The sequence below is a fragment of the Wasmannia auropunctata genome, unplaced genomic scaffold (assembly GCF_000956235.1).
Source record: "Wasmannia auropunctata unplaced genomic scaffold, wasmannia.A_1.0 LD335977.1, whole genome shotgun sequence".
NCBI classification, from domain to species: Eukaryota; Metazoa; Arthropoda; class Insecta; order Hymenoptera; family Formicidae; genus Wasmannia; species Wasmannia auropunctata.
In genome coordinates this window covers 70787-91823 of record NW_012026913.1, presented here as the reverse complement: position 1 = coordinate 91823, position 21037 = coordinate 70787, and the positions used below count along the sequence as shown (strand labels likewise).

General features: G+C 36.6%; 2 protein-coding genes across 6 annotated transcripts in view; one reads left to right on the top strand and one right to left on the bottom strand.

Moving 5' to 3' along the window:
* The window catches only part of LOC105454649 (beta-1,4-N-acetylgalactosaminyltransferase bre-4), a 114041-nt gene extending 105985 nt beyond the window's left edge, over window positions 1–8056 (top strand). For all 4 annotated transcript variants that reach the window (XM_011697418.1, XM_011697419.1, XM_011697422.1 and 1 more), the window contains exons 6-8: window positions 1213–1396; window positions 1738–1956; window positions 2066–8056. In XM_011697418.1, coding sequence (XP_011695720.1) covers window positions 1213–1396; window positions 1738–1956; window positions 2066–2204 — 542 coding nt within the window. In that variant the 3' untranslated portion in view covers window positions 2205–8056. The remainder of the gene's footprint in view (window positions 1–1212; window positions 1397–1737; window positions 1957–2065) is intronic.
* Window positions 8057–8810: 754 nt separating this feature from the next.
* The window catches only part of LOC105454648 (low density lipoprotein receptor adapter protein 1-like), a 67832-nt gene continuing 55605 nt past the window's right edge, over window positions 8811–21037 (bottom strand). For both annotated transcript variants that reach the window (XM_011697417.1, XM_011697416.1), the window contains exons 3-6: window positions 18195–18307; window positions 14376–14617; window positions 12142–12296; window positions 8811–11435 (exon numbers count right to left, since the gene is read on the bottom strand). In XM_011697417.1, coding sequence (XP_011695719.1) covers window positions 11235–11435; window positions 12142–12296; window positions 14376–14617; window positions 18195–18307 — 711 coding nt within the window. In that variant the 3' untranslated portion in view covers window positions 8811–11234. The remainder of the gene's footprint in view (window positions 11436–12141; window positions 12297–14375; window positions 14618–18194; window positions 18308–21037) is intronic.

Below are 21037 nucleotides of genomic sequence, written 5' to 3'. Positions count from 1 at the left end.
ATTCATTTATGTAGCTCATATTTTTATCCAACAAAAAGTTATATTATTATATAAAAAATATTATATTTCTAGGCTACATTCCAAAATGTTGCTCACTAAAAAAGCTGTACGTAAACTATAGCTTTTTAGTAAAATTTTCCTCGAAAGCGACGTTTTGGAATGTAATCCCATTCAAACAGAAATTATTGTAAATTAAAACATGATATTGTCTTTTGTTAATTGTGCTCTCAAGTTTGTTTTAATATTCTTAAACACGAATCCCAGCCCGAGAGAGGAAAACGATGAGAGAGGACGATGAACGGATGGCAGAGAAAATAAGGAAAACTTGCCGAAGTTCCCTACGTATGACCCACTTCCATCCGTGGCATTTGAGTAACCGCGATGACAGGATAAGACACGAAACTTTTAATTGCGCCAGACGACTTGGCAAACGTCCCCGGATTCTCCTTCCCCCTGCAAACCCCTTTTTCATCAATCCTTGCGAGGCGGCAGCCACTCTTGTCATACCAGCGGCAATTTGTACGCGGCCGCTTCCTCGTCCCTTCCGGAGGAGATCAAGACTTCCTTCGGCTTTTAAACAAGTCCGTTATAGCAACTTTACCAAGAAAGTTCCTTTAAAACACGCTGGAGAGCGGAGTATTTGCTACAGCCTCGAGCCGAGAGCGTGGAGCAACTTTGATAGCTTGTAGTAGGTCGAACTAATCAGCATTTATAAATTAAGAGGTGCGCATAAATTAGAAAGAGAAAGGAAGTTAAAATCTCATACCCGGATCATGCTACATATTTTAAACTTGATTAACAATGAAGTACTTGAAAGACGTAGTGGATTTTCATTCGCGAGCGCACCGACTCTGTTTCCACTTGCTGCAACTTGTTAAAGAAGCTCTACATTTTGATCGTGATTTATGTCAGCCTGTTGTTTGTTGTGTTTATGATAAATCAAAATAATTATCGAGATAAAACTTTAGTATTTTAATCAAACAAATGTAACTACAACATTCATATAGCTGGAATTTTCTAAAAATTTAAAAAATTTTCTAAACAATTAAAATCAATTAGAGTCAAATTGTTCTTAAGGGACGAAAATCTAAAATTCTTTTTAATGAGAATTGTCGAATTAATTTTATCTATTATTTTTGCGTAGAAAGATTTAAATACTTATTTCTCCGTAGCGATATAACGCGATATTTATTTATGTCGTTCCGTTCTCAGGTACCGGGGCCTTTAATCGAGCAATGCTCATGAACGTTGGCTACGTAGAGGCTCTAAAGGAAAGAACCTTCGATTGCTTCATCTTCCACGATGTCGACCTACTTCCGGAGGACGATAGAAACCTGTACACTTGTCCCGAACAGCCCAGACATATGTCAGTCGCGGTGGACAAATTCAAGTACAGGTAAAAATGCGATCCACCCGTATGTTTACGTAAGAAGCCGAGAGGCCGATTCTAAATAAATATTTACAAACAAATAAAAAAACATAGTTTAAATTTAAAAAGATATAAATATTTACGAGCAAATAAAAAAACATAGTTTGAATTTAAAAAGATATAATCAAATAATTTTGAAATATGGATGTAAATTAAAGAGGAATAAATTGAATCATATAATAAATACGATTTATAAATCTGTCATTCTTAACATTTTTCATGTTGAATCTATATTAGTTTATTTTTTTTCTTTTCTTAGAGAATTTTCTCGAGAAAATATTTATTTAACTTAATATTTCTATTTGTAGACTACCCTACGCCGATCTCTTCGGTGGCGTATCCGCGATGTCACGCGAACACTTCCAGCTGGTCAACGGCTTCAGTAATGTCTTTTGGGGCTGGGGTGGCGAGGACGACGATATGGCGAATCGCATCAAGGCCCATGGCCTGCATATCTCGCGATATCCGGCAAACGTCGCGCGCTACAAAATGCTCACGCACAAAAAGGAGAAGGCCAATCCGAAGAGGTGAGCCAAAGAAGTTGGCGACATTTTATTCGGGATAACTTAGATTCTAAAAATTCTCTTCGGATTTGTAGTTTGAGTAGTAGTTTGAATGCTTAATTTTTGATGACAGGTACGAGTTCCTGAAGACAGGCAAGAAAAGATTCTCCACTGACGGGTTGGCTAATCTGCAGTACGAGCTGAGCGACAAGCGAAAGCCAAAGTTGTACACATGGCTCTTAGTGAGACTGACGCCGCCACAGCCCAGCTGATGGCTACCATGGCTCGGCTGAAGGCTCCTGCACGCCAAGCTTATCCCCTAGCGAGGTCAATGCGATTGTGCTGCGAAAACGCGACCCTGGGGCTCTCGCCGCTCGTCAAAGAAGCGAGACTAAAAGACGAGAAAGACATTTCCGCGAAGTCTGCGTGAGAGACACGATGACGTTCTCTGAAAACATTCTTTAAAATGCTGGAATTCCGATTCATCGACGAAGAGACGAGATCCTGAATGCACCGGCAATTTTTATTCCTAACTGACTTCGCTCTGCGGATTTATCCAATAAATAATTATATTATATAGTATGGCCCATTGGTGGGAAGTGATAAGCTCGAGTGAGTGAGAATCACGAATAATGAGGAATACTTCGTAAGTTGTTATTATACTCAATTAGAAGTTGTCTCTGTACTGACACGGCCTTTCAAGATCGTCGATTGATCCTGTCATTCTTCCATCGTTTCACTGAAGATTGTTCTCAATATATATATTTTTTTTAAATTAGTAAAACCGAAGGACTAAATTTAAATATGTCATTTGCATACTGCATTACTCGGGAGGAGCTCTAAAAAATGAAAAATGACTGGGCGTTTGTGCGCACAGGAAGTGCACATAGGATCAACGAGAGATTAGATGGAACTCGTCGGTAGGGATAGCGAGAGGAAAGACGCTTCCAGGTCGGGAGTATCATCGAGTATCTCGCCGCTGCGTGAGGGTCTCGTCTTCTTTTCCCCTCCTCTCGCGGAGGGAACGTTGTTACGTGATATATTTTTATTCCTCATATTTTTTTATCGCGATGATAGGTTAGAGAGCGAGTAGAGAGTAGCATACTGAGCTGACGTGCCAAAGGAGAGTGTACGTGAGTGCGTGTATGTGTGTGTGTGTGTGTACGTGCGTGCGTGTGCGGAAGAGAGGAGGGAGCGAGAAGCAGGAAGAGAACAGCCAAGAGGACGAAGAAGCTTCAATATCCTTCTCAGAGCCTTAGCCACCGCCGAGCCACGGGTATTATGTACGCAAAGCAGGCTGTCGTCGCTCGAGGGGACTTTAGAGAGCTTCCGCTTTTACGGCTTATACATTGTATCCACCAAGAAGCGATCACCGTGCATGATAAAGTCTCGTTAGCGAACAGAAGAGAAAAACCGGGCACAGCGATGATCTCGAGAGATCTCGTAAGATGGCCTGTTAATAATAATAAGTCAGCCGGTAATCTCGTTGGATTTTAGCGCGATTTGAGAGTTAACGGGGGGGAAGTGTACTTTCAACCTTCGAAAGCTAACGAGGCACCATTCTACGGTGCTAAAAATAGAGACGGGATTGGGGAAGGGAAAGAAGGGCGAATAATAGTCGCGCGGGTAAAGTTTCTTGTAGGGTTAATCACGCGAGATATGTAACGCGAGAGGTTTCGATTCGCTTTTCAGGGTCGCATATCGCTCGTTAACCCTTGATCCCGAGCATGCTCTAAATTCGTAACACGAGTTTTCGTGGTGGGATCGGATTTTTTTTTTTAACAAGGCTCTGTAAATCATCGTTTGGCTTCGTTGCGAGGGGAGATTGATTTCTTGATCGACATCAGCGCGAGCGGCTGTGTAAAACGGTACTTAATTGTTGTTTGTCATTTGTGGTGAACTAGCATCGAATTGTACGCTTGCGTTTGTCGTTTGCCCGCGTATATTTAGATACGAGAAAGAGAGACGGAGAAGATTGTTCGCCTCAACATGAAAGGTAAAGATGCTTCCATATGTTTATTTCATGTATTATGCAATGAGAACTTGTGCAAAATAACTACGGACGACATGATTTCCAAGTTTAGTTGCACCGATATTAATGAAAATTGGAAAAGTTTCATTTCCAAGTAAAGACACTTTCTAACTGATGTCGCGGCAAAGTTTAACTTTAGTTTAACTATTTCTGCTGTGTTCACGTTAAAGAACTAAAAGAATCGCTTAAACTAAGATTAAACTAAAAAGAGGCAGTTGGAAAATATTAATGAAAAATCGTTAACGAGAGGAGAAACTTTTAATTGACAGATTAGCAGTAACTGATTTACTCCCAAAATCGACTCTTGATTATACAATTATTTGCATGATATATCACGTAATGCGTGGATTGAAGGATGTATCTGGATATACGCGAGCGAGAAGATTTATATGCTTAATGATAGCAAGCGCAGTCAAGACTTGGGAGATACACTAACATATCATGTCTTGTCAAAGACACATGTGTGACCTCACTGTGCTGTGGACGAGCATACTTAAGCGTTAGGCGCAAGCGAGAGCACGGGCTGTGAATAATGCATCTTTTTGCGGTCGAACAAAATCACGAGGAGGAAGCAGTTACTCCGAATTGGACAGTAATCCAGCTCGTTTGCAATAATGGGCGACACAATTAACAATCCTTTTCCTTCCGCATCGCGCATCAGCAGCCGATCGATACCTTATCCCCATCATTTCAGGGCTCTCTGAACTCATCCAGCGACTTTCAAAGTTTTCCAACTTATCACTTTGCATTTTACGATTTTTGAGGGGCTGTTCTCGAAATCTTCCACTGAATGCCAATATCAATTTAATAATAATTAAAGAATTTGATATATTGTTGCATTATTTATTTATTAAAATTTTGATTTAAGATATCGATAAGCCTGTTATTGATTTAATTTAATTTTTAGTACTTTCTTTTCCATCCAAGAAGCGAAGAAAAAATGCACAGTGATGAGCGTCGTAATTGGTTGGTGAAGGTAGGAATCAGCTGGTGTTCGCGTTGTATAAGGTGGCACACGAAGATTCCGATTGAAAAATGTATGGGATATATGTTGGATGTGCGCTTGGTGCGTTTTTCTTATTGTCGTTTCTGTGATTGAACATTCCGGTGTTGTTATTTGATCTGAATGTAGATTATCAATTCGTACGTTCCATTGTCATTTTTGTATCCGACTTGGGCTGCGTGTTCGAGGAGAGCGCTATTGCATCACTGTACCTTTATCGTGCATTAGACGTAAGACAAGGATATAGAATGGCGCAAGAACTCTTGATAGAGGCGCTCTCCGAGTACAGCCTGAATCTCCTCAGACCCACGACTTTTGAGTTGTCTAAATATTTTCATTAAACATTACAATATTTCTAATTAAGGAATGGTTAGAAAATTAAAAATGCAAATAGAAAATTTTAGTTTAAAATAAACTAAAATTTTGATAAAGAAGAATTTCTTTAATTTCAGAACAATTATGACGAACAAAAAGACAAAACCACGTGTAACAATTACTATATGTTCCTAGAAATGTACATTTGTTTAATCTTACCATTTATTTGTCCAATGTAAGATTTATGTTTAATGCAGAAATTATATGAAAATTATTCTGCTATTAAACTTGGGATAAAAATGTAGAAATGAATCACAAAAAGATTTGTGTTTAGAGAAAAGACAGATAATTCCGAATAAAATAAATTTCATTGGAAATATAATTTTTGTTAACGGAGTACTAATGGTCTGAGGAAAATGACGAAAAGTTTGCAGATCTCTTAAGATGTAGTTGAGAGATGTTGTAAGAATTGTCTCGAATATTTTTTATTCGCGCGTTATTGACTAATTAATTTGCTGCCATTGAGCGGGGAAAACGGAGCGAACGTGCGAGGGGAAAAAAACAGTAAAGGATAATATTTCAGTGTAGCTTTTAAGAGAAAAACGTTGTATCATATATTACTACCGTTACCGAATAATCGGGAATATTAAATTAAGATAGGGGTGAACAAAAATATTCAACGTGCGCCGCAAAAGGAGTATGAGTTACAGTTTCCAAAGGATGTTAAATTGCTTCAACATTAATTGTAATCAAAACAATAAATTGTTGTTAATTGCGAAAATTTTGCTTGTAGAATAATAAAAGATCTAATTGTATTCTGATAAATCTCGATTAGATTGTGTAACATTTTTTTAAATTTATTTTAATGGTATTCTCAAATTCATTATCATATCAAATGTCACACAAGATTGATTATTTATTGTGATTTTTCTACCATTAACTCTGATATACATATGTGAATTTGTCATTTCTTTATCAAATTCAAATTCTTGCATCTGTAATCCAGAATATTTTATTTTTATATCTACCGCACTGAATATATTCAATTAAATTATAACGAAAGTAAATTAATTTAACATGACAAATAGTTGTAAGAACCGGTTCCATTATTGTTTAATTTCTGACTTATGTCTTTCCGAAGCACGCTGTACGCCAGGTGTGTCGTGTAAATGATCCAGTCGCAATGTTAAAGGGTAATATAAAAGGTATTTTGTTTTCGTTTGAAATATTGCGCGTGTAATTAAATTAAGTTTTCTCTCTTGTATTTTAAAGATGTGATTAAGTTCATTTACGTGGGACACTTCGCGTATCCTATACGAATATGTCAAATAAATTTGATGCGCTCGATTGCCGTACGAGAACCTCGCAATATAGTCCTATTCCTTACAGTTTTGCGACTTGAAGAGCTTCCGTCAAGGAGATGAGACTTTTATACGTACCACTGTATATCATGCACACGGATTTTTGCGCACACACGGAATGTAATTTAGGAGATTTATTTATATATCGAGAAAGAAAGAAAGAAAGAAAGAGGATGAGAGAGTGAGAATAATTATTTCGCGGCGCACGGTCGCGAGAGTTATGTAGTTATGTAGTTTTACGATCAATTTATTATTACCGTATAGCTATTGTTGCGCTAGGTTGATAAGGCATCAATGTTTGGAGCGTGGAGTGCAATTATTTTTTTAACACACCCAACGTTATCGCGAAGTGCGGTTCTCGTGCGGCGTGTACGGTTGTTAAATACTACTACCAGTCTCAGAAAAGACGAGATAGTGATTAATCATAAGCATGAAATGTCCCGTAAGTGGAAAAAAAAATAATCGCTAAGTATTTATATGAGAAGACAGGTGACAAAGAAAGAAAGAGAGAGAGAGAGAGAGAGGCAGAAACGACGAAGCACCCAGGCGTAATATAATTACGATGTGTAATATGTATATTATATACGCGATATTATATATTCCGTCGCTAATTAGAAAGCGTCAGGGAGTTTTCACCAAGCGCGGACACGAGGACTTTTCGTATTGTTAATATTGAACTGTCAACGCGAAGATGTGAGAAGGTATTCTGAGAATATTCCGAGAGAGGGACGTAAGGCGTACATAATTACGACTTTTCTAAGAGCATTTCTGTAAGTAGCGAGAGATAAGTCGAATTTAAACTTGTATATATACATATATATCAAATCCGACGGAATTGTATTGTAACTTCTCGGAATATTTTCCGAGCTTTTGCGATTGCGACATCTGCAGAATCATCGAAATGTGTATTTCGGGAATTCACATAGTATTTTCAGACATTTTCCGAACATTCTTATTATATTATGATATAAATACATACCTACTACATGAAAATTGTCAGCATATTCTGAAAATATTTTCAGGATGCTATCCATCTTAGAGAATATCTTCTCGACAATGTACTCATCTCGCGTCTGGTTTGATTGATATCTCCTCTAAAAGGGGAGAGATATATGTATCTCCCAAACAACTAAAGTAACCGAGAAAAGAATTTACTTTCTGATTTTTACAATAGTCTATCAGAAGGAAAAAGATACGAAGATCAATTATGAAATCTATATAAATCACGGCTAAGGGGAAAAAAAATAAAAGAAATGTCTAAAGTAACGCGGATACATTCACAAATCAGAGATTATCCTCGTGTACGTAATACTCTTGCTTCTTCTCGATTCACCAGAACGCGTCTGGGAGACTATTCCTTTTCACAAGTTACATTCGTGATGTATTGAAACAATAAATTTCTGTTAAAGCACATTTTTCTTTTTCTCTACCTTTGACACCACGTCCTTTTTCAACAGACAGCTCTCAATCTTTCGATGATCTCTATTTAGCTCGTAACAATAGTCGTCGATAAAACAATATCCGCCAACATAATTTTTCACGATTCTGAATAGAAAATAAAATCAGAATTCGATGGAATTAATTAATCGTTGCAAAGTGCAATAAAAATCGACATCCGGCCATTCGTTTTAAACAAGAGAAGGACGGGGGAATTTCTTTTTCTTTCAATGCAGAAATAAATCGTCAGATGCACACACATGTCAGATATACATACGTATATTTGATTCGTGCTGCTTATAGACTACGAACATTTAGCGCAAAAATGTATATATAACATTCCCGTGGTAATACGATGCACAGGTGCGATGATAGTGTGCGATTGGTGCGCAGCTATGTAAAATTACCGTCACTTCGAGATTGATTATTTATCAGCGCACGTATATTTGAACGTACGGTTCCAGATTTACATCGCCACCGGTCCAGACGTGATAAAATAACGCAGTCAAACCCTTTAAGGTGGTTTTATCGCTCAGCCAACGCCAACTCGATAGTGTGACATGTCGTTGTCACATAAACGTCACACAATCGCGTTATATGTACAGTCTATACGAAATGTTTTTATCAAATTACGCTTGTTTTTATTGAATTATTATTAGTCATATGGAGGGACTAACTTTTGACTGGGACTTGCGCGATAAAACCACCTTAACTCCTTTTTGACCATATATATCTTGGCACTGCAAGAAGACATTTGATTTTTTTAATCATAAATTATCGACGATTAACGTAAAAAATCTTGAAACTTTAATATCCATATTAAAGGTCGAATTTTTAATATTTTATATTATAAGAATTATAAGAATTACTTAAACATGCAATATTTCCTATAATAATCTCTTAATAATAACTTATCAAAATTTCTATGTAAAAATAAGCACAATATTTATCTAAACAAATTCAGTTTTCTTTATGTCAAAAAATAATAGAAAAAATTTTTCCTTCGAGAATTTTGGTCAAAAAGGTATTGATGTACGAAAGAACGAGCATTCCGACTGTTTCATGCATCGCGATAAATTCTGCAAACCTACGAAAACTCTCCATCGGAGTAACTATCTTAGAATCGATATAATCTGATCCCATAATCTAAAAACGCTGCTCTTCGACAATATAACATTGACTAATGAACAGTAAGTTATCATATATAATGTATTACACCTGCTAATATCTTCTTCGAAATCGAACGCAGCCCTCCGCAACTTACGTATTCGCAAGAATAACCGAATCGCGTCACGCACAAACGAAGATCTTAAATGCTATCCAATGAGACGTCATCGCGATAATTATGCACGGATACGCAATATCTAGAACCAGAATACAATATATTTACGGTTTAACAATTGATAAATTAAATATCAATATAGTTAATGCTAAATCATGTTAACGTTTCTCCGATTATTAGCGGCATTATTATGCCCTATCAGCTATTACGCGCACGTATACACCAACACATTAATGTTTAATATTTAATACGCAATATTGCGGTATTTCGGTAGCGATCGCTCGCCGGCCGAATATTATCAATGAAACCTTCATCGGCGCAACGAAGCCCGTCTGGCACACAAATTTAATCGCTTCGGAATATAAAACTTTTCTCTTTGTGGAATATAAAAATTTCTATCGAGAATATGTAAAATTTCTCCATGTAACGTATGAGCTAATCGCAAATTACACTTAATAACAAATGAAAAATATAACGCGTTACTTCTCGATATTTATTCAAACGTCGAATTTTTGTGAAAAACTTTAACGAATTTCAACTAAGAAATAGTCCAGCTATTCAATCAAGAGTTCGACCGTCAACAATTACGTAAAGGATCATCTCTATCCAGCACCATAATAGGGAATCGATCTACGAAACCTGGCGTTTTTTCTCAATTCTCTTGTTTCTTTGTTCGCTTCTTTTGTTTTACCATGGTGTATTTTTCCAACAGAAATAACACATGCGTATTAACTCTGGAATACGCATTTTCACGTGACCAGAATTCACTCGAAAATTGCACTAAAGCAATTTATAGTTGCGCACTGCACCGCGTGGATACACATGTGTGTAAACATTCGAATCGTATACGCGATTAAAATATGGCAGCAATATTTTCCAATTTGGACGGGACACATTTTTAGCACGAGGCTTGGTGTATTTTTTACCAGCCGAAATTTCGGCTCATTGTGTATAATTTAAACATTTTGATACAAAAACTAATTTGATATATCTATATAATTATATGTAACACATTTTTTACTGTACATCCCAATTATGTATTTCGTAGTAATTTTTATAAACTCTCTTCTTGCTTGTTTTAATAGATACTCAATCGTGAATTTAACTTATTAAGAAAAGTATATGAAATTTATGAATTATATTAATTAAATTAATTTTAGAAAAATCTGCTCTTTTTGTTTAATAGAGCATCTCTACCTGAGTATCGCATCGTGAATTTCAATTCTCCGTTAAACCTTGAATCGAAAATCGATCTTGATCCATGGACCCTCTAAAAACGCGAGTTATATGACACTAATTTTAATCTAATTTCCAGAGTTAATACCATTAAAAACGATAAAAAAGTGCTTTAGCACTCTCATTTAACGATGTTTGTGCGATATGTATGTAAAGTAATTGGCACAGGTATATGTATATTATACGCATTATTACAAAATCCATTAGAAATTGATCCCACCCCGATTATCGCGCGCCTCTCTGCTGCGGGTTGGTCCTCTTTAAAAAGAAACCACCATCGTCATCGTATGTTGACAGGAACCACCCGCAATCTTTCGTACGTCCCTCTCTAATGAATACAAGAAACCCCGTCGGACTTAATGTAGTCTCATTAAGATCACACAAAAATAGACACCGCTACGTCGGCATCCCCGCTGTCTGTCTGCAGCGTTCGATAAAAATATGAATAATCGGCGAAGATCGTCGCCATTATGAATTTTAAACTCGCGATCGGAAGCTCGGCCGGGACAGTTTTCGGCGAGGATTTCAATGATTGCCGTTGATCTTTTTGGACTGGCCGTTGTCCGAGAGGTGTTTCCAGAGGCCCGTGATCAACGGCACGTCCCTGAAGCTGTCGGCCGCCGGCTATCCTGCCTGCTACGAGCACATCAAATCGACCGACCTGGACTCGCCCCAGGCGTTTTGCACCTTGAAACCGGCGCTCGGTCGGGGCACCACGTGGTGAGCTGGGGTGGACGCCGCCGTGTGGTGCCTAAGCGTTGTCATAGGAATACTGTTGTTACTCGCCACGCTCTTCTTCTGGCTCTTCTTTACGTCCGAATCCTCCTCGAAGCACACCTGAAAAGAAGTGATTCACGTTATTCGATGAATTTTTATTTTTTTCTCTACACATATATTTGATTATGAGAGATTATGTAAACTAAAAGTAAATTCGATTGTTATTTCCTTTTAGATAGCCCATTTTTAATATAAAATTATTTCCTGGAACTTTTAATCTCTTTAGAAACAGGAAAAATGAAATGAATTGATAAATAAGCATAATATATATATTTTTAATGTTCCTTAAGATTTTTAAAGAACATATAAACAAAATTACAAATATTTTGATTATATTAATTAATATTATAATTATTAAAAAAATATATAAAATCCTCTGCGCCAACTGATTTAAGGAATAGCGGACAAATTTCTTTTGACACGCCTAAATTTCCGAGGCATATAAAACATACGAGTGTTTGAAGTGCTATCTTTCTCAAAGAATAGGCAAAATTAATCTACTATTTCGGATATACTTATATGTATTTTAATTTTGCTTTAAATGTTCTTCTTCTACGAAGAAGCCTCTTACGTCTCATGACGTGACGCAGATCAATGGCGTATATATGTACATAGCAACGCGACGTAGAGTACCTATCGACGAGATGTAGCAAACCGGGAAGGGATCAAACGCCGTGGGATTATAGTATAGCTTTGCTCGGTCGGTTTTTGCTGATCGACAACAACGACACGTCGTCAAAGAGAAACTCAGCGTTTCATCACTCACCCATGAATTTCCCGCCGGTTTGGGATCGTTCGACAAATCAATTAAAAGATTCTTCTGACTATCATTGCGCCGCTGTTGACCGTTCTGCTTGTTTTGTTCATTAATCTTGCCAGTAGTAGTCTTTGTCTCGCTGGCGCTCTTCTTCTCATTGTTATCTGCAATTAAAAATACAGAATAATTAGACTAAATGAAAACATGAAAATACGAAAAATGTACCTGCCATATGTAAGAAATATGATAATTTTCAATAGAAAAATAGATTTGCAAATAACTACAGAAATACCGTTTATCACGAAGTCTCATAAAACATTGAGATATGTTAAGATTAAATTATAGTTCTTATCCATTTGCGGTCCATTTGTGTGTCTATTTGGAAGAATTTTAGTTCGTATTAAATATACATTTATTTATATAATTCATAATTATTCCCAAAATCGTCTTAAAGTTTATAGTTGAAAAAATGATTTTCGAATGGAAAAAAAGCTAGAGATGCTAGATAACAAATTCAAAATTTCCATGACAATTCTGAGGTCTCGTATTACAATCTTGTTTTTCCTGAAATATCGCGGTAAAAAAAAAAGATTGAAAATATGAACCTAATTTTACTGGGTGATATAAGAAAAATATTTCCAAAACGAAATGCATGTGAATTTTCCTAAAGCTCTGCAATTCCAAATATTTGATGCAATATGCAGAAGCAAAACATTTCCATGCAATATCCATAAAATGAAATTCTTAAAAAAAGGCGATTTAAAAATCAATAAACTAGTTTTGCGATATAATTCGAGAATCGAATCGATCAATTATAAAAATATTCAAATCTAACAGATCTACTCTTCTGATGCGAACTTTTATATTTCAGAGGTAATAAAGAAAATTGGCGTCAATGAAAAGTATTGAATGAAAAATAAGATATCCCTACTTTCAAGAAGAATTATAATTAACATTTAATTACGTATTAACATTACGTATTAACATTATAATTAACAGTTTTCAGAAATCTTTCGTTTAATTATAGTAAAAAGAAAAATGCGATATTTTAAATAAATATAAAATGAAACTGTATGAATTAAAGTTGAGCCCACTTTAGGAACTTAACTTTAACGCGATCCATAATTCGCACCAGATTTCATAAATTTTTAGAATTCTATCAACAATTTTATACGCTGTATATTTCCACGTCCGTATGTATATATTTTATATGTATACTATATTCAGGCCATTTAAGTGCTTTCGTATTACGTGACATAGAATATTACAGACAGAATTATAAATAGAATTTTATCCTGAATTTCGGCATGAATTATAGATTGTCTGGAATGAGCTTCAAATATAGAGTTACAATATTGTATTACTTTGGATATAATACAGATGATAAAAAGCAGCGAACAATTGTAATCGAGCAAAAAAAGCATTGCAATATTTTCCGCTGATATTTATCGAAATAACGCGTATGTGTGCGAGACACAATGCAATATGTACGATGATGTACCTACGTGCCATTCTGATATTAACGCACAATTTCCTGATTCTCTTGCAGAGTGCCAGGAGGCACCCCGCAATATCCGTACTCTCGGCGCGTTAAGTGCAACGCCCATATAGGCACTGCACTTTACGATCAACGCGGCAGCCACCTCTTTATACCGCACTTGCTCGAACTAGCTCGAGATTAAGGCAAGTGGCAAGCTTTCCGAAGTGCAGAACGAGAGCCAGCTGCATTTCTAATTACCGTGACTTTATCGTAACGATACGAAGTATTTAATTTTTCCACGAGCTCTTATAATAATATTGTAATATATATCGCGCGACTCTTCGGAAATCTCAGCTCTTGCTATATTAATAATCACGTACTCCTTTGAAAATCCAGATGTTCAAATTTCTAAATACATGATCTACTTAGGCAGCTTTGAAAATGTTAACTTTTTTTTAGATTTACGCTGAAAAAAGACTGATCTGCCAACTTGTTGACTTCTTATTAAGGATTAACAAAACTGTAACTTTATATTGTAAAGCTCACAAACAATCTAGATAATTTATATATATAAATTCATGTGGCAATGCAAAATAGAATTCCATTTATTAAATTAACACGATCGTTTAGTTCATTTTCCCTATACCTTTGCAAATTCTTTTAGATTTTTCTTATATTTGAACGGAAAAACCTTTCTGTCACTTCGAGATATTACGACGAGATGATCGGAGGAAAGGTATACTAGTACGGAAAACTTTCTCACCGATCCTGCCACCTGTCGAGGGAGAGCTTTTATCCTGCGTCTGATGGATTCTGGGATCGGACTGCGACAACTGCCACGCCTGATAAGCCGTGTTGAAGGCCTGCGCCACAGTCAGCGTCACTGTCTGCGCCATTTTTCTCTTCGGGCAGAGAAACGCGTGGCACTCCATCGTCTCGTTGAGATTCGTTGCGATGAATGCGAACACGTGATCGTGCGTCGCGTCTGCTGAGCAGTACGAAATCCTGAAATAAAAGAATAATGGAATAAAAATTAGTATTATTAGAGAATTGTTTTTTATTAATCTATTCTTTCTATAGGTATATTAAAAAACAAAAATTATTTTTTCAATTAATAAGAAATTAATTTTTTTTTAAATTAATTACTTTCCACTGAGAAAAATAGATATTATCTATCACTTTAGTTGTCTCTTCACGCGCTTTAATAATAATGTTCTTAACAGTATTCGTGTATACACTGATAATTTAGATCTTTCGCGTGAATCTACACGCACATCCGGCGCGACGTAACTGTGATATGCAAATCCACGCCCATCGCTCGCAGCGGCAGCCACTTCCGTTTATGTCGCACGACGGTATTCGCTCGCCGTGTTGTATAGTAGTCGAAAATTTGCTGGAGGGCACTTAGGCGAATTCTAAATTCCCTGAAGGAAACGAGAGTAATATGCAAAGGGCGGCGTGAGCAAAATGCACTGCCAGCGGTTACAAAAGAACGCATACAATGAGCTGGCGTTTTATGGGCTTCTTATCAAGGTGGAATTTCTATCTCTTATTTTAGATACAAGCTTGGTCTACTTTAATAACCAGTCACAGTCAATTCATTATCAAATCAAATTATAATCAATTAATAATAAACGTACATCGCGTCTAATATAATACAATCATATACATTTTAATATTATATAGGGAGAAAGATAGGTACATATGATACTCCATAAAGTGGTAAGTATTAATAGAAATAGGACGACTCAATATGTATAAAGATAATTTCTTAATGTAAAAATAATAATCATACACACACATAGATTAATTTTTACTTTTACGCACAAAGCTTCTTTTTCGTATACCATTTTATTCCTTTTTTATTTCTTTCACTTTTCCTTTATTTTTTCGATTTTTCCACCTTTGTCGTTTCTTTGTTTCCTTTTCATCGCTCTCTCTTTCTCTCTCTCTCTCTCTCTCTCCTCTTTTTTAAACTCTTTTTCTTTTCCTCTCTTTTAGTATCGCGGAGTTTTCAAGTTACGCCATTGCGCGAGCGAGAACCGATAACGTCATCAGCCCCGAAATAATGCTCTTTAACGCTCTTAATCCCGCGGCTTAATTTTATTCAGCCGCGCGTCTTTCCACGCCGGTTAATTAACTCGCCATTAACGGCGCCGAGCGGCGAGATTAAGGGAATTTATAACCGGCACGTCAACCCTCTCGCCGCGCTCGCCGTCATGTCGCTCCTTTTTTTACGCGTCCCGTGAAATTTCTCGTTCGCCACTTTAGCGCACCTCCGGGCGCATTATGCACCGGAGGAACAAAGCCCCGACCACCGGCGGGCTTTCACCGTAACAATGGAAAACCACCGCCTGGTATTTCGCCGGCCGGTCTAACGAGTCCGCGGGATCATTATCGCGAGAAAAATTCGTTCCATTCCGTCCGTTCGTTCGTTCGCGCCGCGTGAAAATTCAGGGTGAGACTCTTTCAAAAACCCGACGCATCCCTTCGACCTTTTTAAACCACACCTTTCCGTTGCCGCTGCGTATCTCCCATTTCATTACACGAATCTTAATCTAATTTCAATGTGTAAAATCAATCCATCCGATTAATGCTTAATTTTTTATATTTATTCGACTGATAAGTTCGCTTTGTTAATTATATTAATGTACATATATTAATTTGGCGTTTTACTGAACGTGAACTTTGAATTGAATTTTTTTCGAAGACAAAAGAAAAGAGCACACTGATCTCTCAGAATGATGTTACGGGGAGTTAAAATCGCATTTGTATGTCGCGCTGATAATTTTTTTATGCAATATAAAGAGTAGCAAAGATACGTAATTTACAAATCTTTGATTGTTGAATTTAATTTGAATTTCTTTAGACTCACTTTTAATAAAGAAAATGTAAAAGCATTTGTGTGTGTGTGTGTGTGTGTGTGTGTGTGTTGTAAAATCCTGTACGGTGATATGAATAAAATGAAAAAAGTTGTAAATAATAAAATAAAATAAATGTACATATTTTAACAGAAATTGAGTGCGATATTGATACAGAAACGAGATAACGGTGCTTATGCACCAATGACATACTGATCAGACGACCAATAGTGGAGCAGTATCGTGGGATAGCATCCTGGGTGTTGGCAGTAAGACCGAAGGATTCTGAGCAAAATATCGCTTCTTTTTACTCGCAACATATTTATAATTAAATTTTATATTTATTTTGAATGTATGCATACTTAAAATGTTATCCACTTTTAGTATTAAAACAATATTCTTTTTGCTAATTCAAAAATTTTGTTTGAGCGTCTACATCGCACAAAATGTTGTGGGACAACAGCATTTCATGATGTAGACAATCAAGCACAAAATTTTTCAATAAGAGCATGGGTTCGTATCTCATTTCTGAAACTGAAAAATACGGAAAAATGGACGAGGCCGGAATTTGAACTCACAATCAGAATCCTTCGGTCTTATTGCCAACACCTAGGATGCTACCCCACAACTGCTCCTCTAATAATCGTTTGACTATAGTATGCTATTGGCACGAAAGCACCGTTATCTTGTTTCATCAATATTGCACTCAATGTGGTAGAACTTGTATCCGTATGCAGTTTTACGTGAACAAAGCCTTGAAGACCGAATATGATGTAAGACACTTTAGGTAGTTAAACGTTTTTTTGCAGTCTTCGTCAAAAACGTATTTTTGCGGAGCATAATGGTTTGGTGTTTGCGGCGCAGTCAGATATAAACCTTCAAAAATAATTAAAAGAAATCTATAGCACGCTGTAATTGTAAAATGGAGATAGGGTGCGAATACTTTTTTATGACCTCCACTTGACGACCGCTTTAAGTGATGCCTTCCGGCGAGATAATTCAGAGATACTCGGGGCTAACGAAATAATCGTTGTTATCGAATGCTGCACGTTTTATAATGCTCTCAACGATTAATAAGACTAAAAATATCCCGCAATCTGCAAATCGAACGACGACCTGGCGAGAGAAAGAGGAAGGGAGGGAAGGAGGGAGAGAGGAGAAGGGGAATCGGAAATAGTCGCGCCTGTAATTTCCCGTAACGAATATCGAAATTGCGCTCGTCATCGCATCGCTCATTGCATCATCACCATCACGTCCTCATTACGTGAGATTGTTGATGCACTCTCAGGCGAACGTACATATAACGTATATAATTCGATACCGGATCGGTAAAACATGCAACAAACCGCAGCAAGTTTCACTCCGTGCAATTAAAATTTCAATATCGGCCGGCGCGTGTTCCGAACACAATTATTTATTTTTTATCACATCTCGTTCGTCAGAAAAAAGTATCCCTCAGGAAATACTGTATTCTTTTTTCTCGTGAAAGTTATATATTCTATTTTGTAATTAATAAATATTATACTAGTTTTTAATACTACTTTTCACGTACTATTCAAGAAAGTTTTAATTGTATTAAAAGTTTTATTTGTAAGCTTAAATGGCTGTACTAAATGTAATTTAGTGCAGCATATTATCAGATTTTTTAAACTGATACAAAATAAATTACTAATCGCATTTAAGATTAAGCTGTAATTTAATAGTTAATTTAATACTCCTACCTGTATATCGATACCTGAAGCTGATCTTCTTCGGTGGCCAAATCCGTCATTCTAATTCCTCTCAAGCTCACAGCCAAAGAGACCCTTTGCAACTTTTTTCCGCTTGCTTTCGCCTGTAATAATTAAAACAAGCCGGATTAAAAAATGTAATGATGCGCCAGAGCACCCATTAACGAGATTTAATTTAATAAGAACATCTTTATTCTCTCTGTGTCATTTTTATCATAAAGCTTTATAACATAATCTAATATAACATAAAAACAGAATAATAATATCAAATTCCAGAAAATCTTCAAGTCTTTATTTTGCTTTTTTTTACTACCATCAAATTATATTTTAATATTAAACATATAATTTAATAAAAAGATACTTGTAAAATAAAATTTATTTTTAATCGTTTTATATTTTAATCTCAAATGTTAACATTATTATTATTATTATTATTATTTGAAATTAATTTGACTTATTTCAAAGTAATAATTTTCATGTCTTTAAGTTTGATGTATACGGATGAAAAATGTGGAAGAAAAATCTACAAAAATACTTTAATTAATTTTTTATTAAAGTGACGTTCTTTTCCTCAATTCATTTTCTGATGTCTGGTGACTGACAGAACATCCTTTCTTCCAGTCATGTGAAAACTCAAGTCTCAAGTGGATCATCTAACAATCAGAGATCAGTCGACTGAATAGTGAATTTCTTTCTATTGATTTCGTTCCACTGCGTCGACAACAATTTCGCTGGTTGTTCGAGCAGAAGGCGGTGTTTATTGAAGTACACATCCGGAAGCAAATCTCGCGGTGTAAATCCGAACGAACTGAAGCAACACACGGCTCGATTACCTTTTTCGGAAATCAAATATCTCGTCGCTAAACCGTGAGCTCTCACGCGCCGCTCCATTGCAACGCAATTACGGGTCTTCGCGCGGATTAAGCGGTCCATTTAACGATTTAACTCGCGCATGGAAATTTCGCCTTAATCGCGAACGTCGCACGAGAGATTCCGGGACGTTCCCTAATCCGATGATTCTCGAGCGGATTCTGCATCGGGTCTCTCTCTGTCACGGACGCATTATTGCGAAAGGATACAGATTCGCTCAATGTCTTCGTAATCTGATTAGATTTCAGGCGCACACACACACACACATTTATCGCGCTCGGAAATGTCACTATTAACAAAATATGCGAAGAAAATAGCATAAATAAAATTTAGAGATTTAATTCGATTTAAATTGCAATTGTTGTCTCGCATGGAAAGAATTCGAGAGAATTCTATTACAGACAAAACGAGCTTCTCTATATTCGAAGAAAGTGTTTAATAAAAGCATTAACTTACTAACCTCGAATTAACATTGTCGCTTGATGTGAGTGGTAGAAAATATTTATCTGGAAATTAAATCCTTCTTTAATTTAAATTTACGTAAACAACGTTAAAATGATTAAACACAAGAAGCTAATTATGCGATGCAAAGCAAACTTTGCATTTAATTCCATATTTATGATTTAATAACGATATATTAGCTATGTTAACATTTGTAAAATTATTTCGCGGGGCAGTCAAACTTTTAATTAAATTCTTTGCGCGCATTTTGTTTAAATAATAACAATTATCCGAATTTAGTGAAACAAGGATTGATATTCATTATTTCTAGTAAAATCCGTGGAAACAATTGCATGTAAAGTTTTACAGATTATCGTATCTTTTCGCGAGAAAAGAGAAATTCCGCAGCGATAACGAGACTCTAATTCCGTTCAGAATCTCGTCTTCATTTATTTTTTGATAAATAAAGTTTTTCTTATTTTATCATATTAAATCTGCAACGAAAACATGCTTATTCAGTTATGACAGCTATTTGCCGCGAAAAACCGAATGTTTGAGCGATTTCTTGTCTCTTCGATAAATTAAATATCCCAGCTAACTTTATCATCTCGTTTCAAAGAAGATTCAACTCGAAAATTGAACGAAAATTTTTTAACGCTACTCTCAAACTTCTCTTCGCGGCTTCTCTTTTTTATTTACGATCTTACGAAATCCTAAGCCGAGACTGTCTAATTCTCGTTGACAAAGCAGCAATATGTTTATTAGCAATGACTTACATATATCTATTAATTTGAATACATATACGTAGTATATAATTTAGGGCGTCCTGTACCAAGTAGCTTCTTGCTTGCAAACACTGAATAGCATTATCAGCGAGAACTTGCAGGAACTGCATGACGGAAATGCGGAGTTGCCTTTATGGTCGCGACATGGCAAGATGATGCCGTTAGACGCACGAATAACTCCTGCTTTCGTGGCAGATGCATCTTAATCAGTGACTTGAGAGCAAATTATCTCGAAATTACAAAAACCATGGCGTGTTAATACTCGAGAAGAGCGTTCGAAAAACTCTTCGACGCAGCACACAGAAATGTGGCGAAATGAAAATTATATAAATTTCACGGCAGATTATTGCACAAATTAATTTCTCTCGCGGAAGAGACGTAAATAAGCAACGGGGGGATTTATCGTTTCAACGTGAGACAAAGGCTGCCATAGAGAACGGATAGGATGCATTCACCGTCCAATCCGGCAAATGAATGCGATGCTGCGAAGAGGAACTAACAATAATGGACGCAATTACGCAGGTACAAAAGACGTCGAGAGGGGATCAATCGGAGCGGACGAACCGGGGCGGGGCGGGGCAATTATAGCGCAAAGACGGAGGTGCAATGCAGAAGACTTCGATCCGCGGGAAGTCCGCTGACGCGGAATACGATTGCGCGCGTCGGCAAACTTTCGAATCGATCCCGAATAGAGAGTTTTCGCAAAAACCCGATAGCTATTTGATCTTGTTCGCGTTG